Consider the following 4,988-nt stretch of genomic DNA (forward strand, 5'->3'; position numbering starts at 1 on the left):
GTTAAGTATATCCGGTATGAAGTAATCTTGAATTTTTGTCAGTTATCCGATTTCGGATTGTAGGACACGTTAGTTGGCCAAACGGATCGAGGAAAACCAATACAAGGAGGATTTTATTGTTTTTTTCGATAATCTAGACTAGAAACAGGACGTCTTTTCTTACACCTTTACAAATAGAAGAAAATACCTATACCGGCATAATATCGGATTTCTTGTTTAAATTCTCCAATAACCATTAATCTTATTCTAATGTCAAATCTTATACTAAATAAAAAAAAATTAATATATGAATTAAAGCAAAGGGATGAAAAATACCAGAATTGCAAAAAGGGGGACTTGTTTAGAAGACAGTAAAAATGATTAAGTGAGAAAATAATAATAGCTTAGGAAACTTTAGAATGCTTTCAGTTATGATAAAATTATGTATAATTATAATAAAATTTAAAGTTATTTCGTAATAATGTAGTTTTGAAATGACTGCAGTTTATAAAATACCTTTTAATTACGAAGACCGACTTAAAAATTATAATATATTATCATTATCGTGTCACCATATGTTTTCAATCTGATGTAATTAAGATAAATGCTTAAAAATAAAACATTTAATTTTCACATTCTTATAATAATATATGATTACTGTATAAGCTTATATGTGCAAGTAGTATACACTACACTTCCTTAGATTTTTTCCTACTAATATTAAATGTCTGTAAAATAATATTAAAAGTAAATGAATAATACTTTTATGTAAGGTTTATATAGCCTATAAAATAATACAATTGTTTTTAAGGTTTAGTTTAGCTACTACTACTTCTGTTCTTCCATAAGTTATAATGTATTTTTTTCCAATGATATAATAAGTTATAACGCTTGACTATAAACTATGTTAATATATTTTAGTACTTATAGTATCATTTCTTTCGATGAATACGTTGTAAGTGATAAAATTACGCACAATTCGTTTAAACACAAATTTTAGATGCATTGAGGTATTTTTTTTTATATTAAAATAAAACTAACACCGAAAGTATTAATTTATTCATGAATAAAAGCAGAAATTTGGTATAATAATTAGAAGAGAAATGAAAATTGAACAAGTCTTATTAATCACTTTTTGTAAATTATAAAAGGACATTCCACCCTCAGAAAGAGTGTGTTAATTGCATCGATCAATTATTATTTAATTTTTGCATAAATTACCTTGCAATGTGAAGAGTGGAGAACGAAGATGACGTAAGACAGATGCAGCATTTTTGCGGGATGCGGTTGCTATGACTACCGTCAGAAGGAACAGATTGAGAGTGGACTGCAAAACGCAGACGGCGGATGTGGCGATCTTGCAGAATTTTCCGACTGAAATTAGAAGATGAGTTTTTTGTTTGTCTGTAGGGAGATTTTTCTTACAGAAGCGAGTACTTACATTCATAAGTAGCGTTGGCGAAATTATAAAAGCATTCTTCTTTGGTTTCTCTCCCTCTGCGGATTTTCACGCATCTCGACCACAGTCCAGCGTGTCCACGAGATTCGACTGAAAAGAGAAATATGACAACATGAGCACCTTTCTTCCAAACTTATAGATTTAAATAAGAAAAAAGCGTAAATAAAACAAACAATTCTCTATTGATTGAGATAGAAAAATTGACCAAAAATTGTATAAATGCTTTCACTTTCGTAATTTATCATGCTCATTCTTAAATGCGTATGTAGGTCGCCGATTTGATTTCTTAGGTATTACTGTGTTTACCTGCTACACTCTTTTGAACATTGTCACGTGATTTCAAAAGTATGTTCACATTTTTCGAGGTTATAACGGGAACATTCGACAATTATTCTCAATTTTCGTAGGCTATAAAAACCGGCTCGTACATAAAAACTTTCGGAACTGTTTCATACGTTTTAATTTCGCTAAATTCAATTCGATTAACGTGTCTTAAGTATTAATTTTTTTAACTCGTTATCTCGGAAAAGTCAAATTAGAGTTTTCTAAAGAGTAGAAACTATACAGACTCTTGACCATCCATAATTTTTCACTTTTAATTTCACCTATAGGAAGTGTTCTATCCATTCGACTTTTACAAAGGTAAGATATTTCACATGACGGTAAAAAAAAATTATAGAGAAGGAGCGATGAGTCGGGTGGAGCGTCTGATGGACGCCAAAGAATCGATATTATCTCGGCACTGCGCGTAACCCTCGGAATATTTGGCGCCAGACCTGGCATAATTCGCGGCCGGAGGCCTTGAGATGCCCACAAGTCTCCCATATACGGGACAAAAGACCTGTTTACCTGTCGCCGGCCAGGAATCGCCAGTCGCAAATACCTGTCATTCTTTACGTGACCCGTTTGCCTTAAACGTCCTCCAACGAGCAGACTCGAATCGAACGATTATTCTTTCCTTAGTTCCATTGTTTCGTGTTGGATAGGAAAATCGAGTGGATCCATCAGCCGGCGATCGAGACTTCATCGTTACAAGTCGCTCGCGAATAATTGTAATCAATTTTAAGTTAAATAGATGGCGTGACCTTTATGCGAGTAAAACGTGACTCCCGTCAACGCGTCACCATCCACAGTAGTAGCGCAAGTAGTAGTATCATAGAAATAGTTTTGTATTAGTAAGGATAGGTAATTGAGGTGCGTACTACATTTAATACGGATGTTTTAAAGTGCTTTCTGAAAATTACCGAGTAAAAGGTTTTAAGAAACATTAATAAAGTCTTATTTCACTTAATATAAGCCTAATATCGCGAACAAAAACAATAATAATAATTATTATTTCCTAAATAATATAGTTAAAAATTGAGATAAAAAAGCAATTTTATATACTATAAAACACTATATAAAACACTATAAGCAGAACTTACTATATTAAAAGTACTGTACATAGTAATTCTACTATTAAACAATGTTTATGATAAAGTATTTTTATAAAAGCCTGCTAAATTTTCTGTACTTGTCCACGAGTAAATTTATAGTTTTTTTTTTTTAATTTATTAATATAGATTCGTTTGGATTCTCATAAATGACATCTACAGAAGTACCGAATATAAATTCAATATTAAAAATTTATTGTTGTTGATGTTTTTGATAACGAAAAAATTTGTAAAATCGATTTTCCGTATATTTTTAACGAAATTTATTAAATGCCTAAACATTATTCGTGTATTTGATAAAAAGTGTTTAGAGTAAATTATAAGTATCTTAAGTTTAACAATTTCCGTCTTCTGGCTAAAGTAAGTTATTATTTATATAATAAAGAAAGAAAATATGAGCTTAAAGTTATTCCCAAAATATATTATCTAAAATTAATTAATAAAAAAATAAAAATAAGAAAGAATCTAACGTTGACAATGCATTATTTCCCAAAAATTTTGATACTTAACTGATGGTTTGAGAAAGTTTTCAAACTGGTTATAATAGTTAACGCGTTCTTATTCTAAAGTTTGTTTGCGTTACGTAACGAAACATTCTGAAAATAAACAAAACAAATTTACTTTTGTTTATGCTTAACTATCATTTAACGAATAAGTTTCGCGTTTCTAATAGAAAGAGTCGGGTATTATCGAAATTTAAAACGGCATCGTCATAAAAGTAGAATCATCTACGTAAAATTCAATCTATCAAATTGGGATATTCCAATGAGGAACCGATCACGTGATTGGAAGATATTCTCTCACCTTCCTGGCTGCGACCGAAGTGATCGACGTTGGTCATGTTATAGCGGAAGTGCCAAGAGGTCCAGTAAGTACCAGCCAAAGAAGCGAGTTGAGCCACCAACATGACCAGTTGGCAAGAAACGAAGAGGAAAAACAGCAACTTTGTCCTGATGGTCATGTTTGCCGTGTAAAAAGCGGCACGTGCGACGATTATCGCCCGCACTCATTTAAACTACGTCATCGAGCAGCCTTCCAATAAAAACGTGAGTTATACGCGGGGTGCGAGGAAGGGAAAATACACTCCTCGCCGTCTGGTGACCTGCCTTCTCTCCAAAGACGTTGTATTGTAGATATCTTTACACCTGGCTTCACGTAATTCGAATAATGCTACATCTTATGCACGATTTGTGTATAAATACGTGCCTAAGTCTTACATTTCACGCACTCCTACAATAGAAACATAATAACATCATTATAAACGAACTATTTCCCTTATTTTCGATCCGAATTTTCTAATAAAAATAAAACTTTCCATTTAATATAAGTATGATACAGTATAGTTGATTTTATTGTTTCGTTGGCTACAACGACAACAAATCTATTTACTCGATATTAAATTCTATATTTTAAACTAAATGTTAATCGTCATATGCCCGTATTCGGATCAAGAGTTACCTAATTACCGTTCATTTTACTTTTAATACGTAGAGTCTTATTGATTAACTTCTAACTCTAACGCTTGATCCCTGATTGTGAATACGGGCAAAAGCGAATGTTTATGAGAAAAAAGTACAAATTGGATTTAAAAAAAACTATGTTTATTATAGTTACGAAATTATTCGATAGATGGAAACACTAACAATTATTAGTGACTCGCATTAAACTCGGGTTTGGGTCGATATTTCGTTAAACGACGCGAAAATAAGTTCTCCGAGTTAATTTAGAAGGAACGAAAAGGCAAAGATGATGGCTAAACTATAAGCCTGCAGCGAGGTTTCCGGGTTCCCATCGTCATTTTAATTGTCAGAAATCACAAATAGATGATGACACGTCGAAAGGACATTTAATTTTCTACCATAATCTAAATCTAGATATCGGGAAGATTCGATAACCAGTTCTAGGTTAGATTATAATTGATTGCTAGAGTAATCGTTTACGGATTAACAGATAAGTTTAACAAATCAAGCAATTTATAACACAATTGAAAGCAAAATCTAGTTGAAATTAGATATTGAAATATGTGGCAAATTCGGACACGATTCTAGATAATAGAATAGATGAATGTCGTCAAGTGGATAATCGTATGTAGACGTTAGCAATTTCAATGAGAGAGA

The 4,988-nt window shown here is 32.1% G+C and overlaps 1 protein-coding gene across 1 annotated transcript; it reads right to left on the reverse strand.

Moving 5' to 3' along the window:
- Window positions 1-939: 939 nt before the first annotated feature.
- On the reverse strand, window positions 940-3,927 carry LOC111613683. The gene is made up of 3 exons (XM_023355027.1): window positions 3,676-3,927; window positions 1,421-1,528; window positions 940-1,353 (listed from the first exon to the last, which is right to left on the reverse strand). The coding sequence occupies exons 1-3, from the start codon at window positions 3,830-3,832 to the stop codon at window positions 1,181-1,183; spliced, it is 438 nt and encodes a 145-aa protein (XP_023210795.1). The 5' UTR covers window positions 3,833-3,927; the 3' UTR covers window positions 940-1,180.
- Between the last annotated feature and the right edge of the window lie 1,061 nt (window positions 3,928-4,988).

Source organism: Centruroides sculpturatus, unplaced genomic scaffold (assembly GCF_000671375.1).
Source record: "Centruroides sculpturatus isolate CEXI.00-Female unplaced genomic scaffold, Cexi_2.0 scaffold1984, whole genome shotgun sequence".
Lineage (NCBI taxonomy): Eukaryota > Metazoa > Arthropoda > Arachnida > Scorpiones > Buthidae > Centruroides > Centruroides sculpturatus.

Bases quoted from the DNA above. Each gene is read 5' to 3' on its own strand.
- LOC111613683 (XM_023355027.1), bottom strand. From the start codon at position 3,832: ATGACCATCAGGACAAAGTTGCTGTTTTTCCTCTTCGTTTCTTGCCAA. The intron at 1,529-3,675 runs GTGAGAGAATAT...TTCTCTTTTCAG, and splicing joins CTTCGGTCGCAGCCAGGAAG to TCGAATCTCGTGGACACGCT. The intron at 1,354-1,420 runs GTAAGTACTCGC...TTCTAATTTCAG, and splicing joins CGCCAACGCTACTTATGAAT to TCGGAAAATTCTGCAAGATC.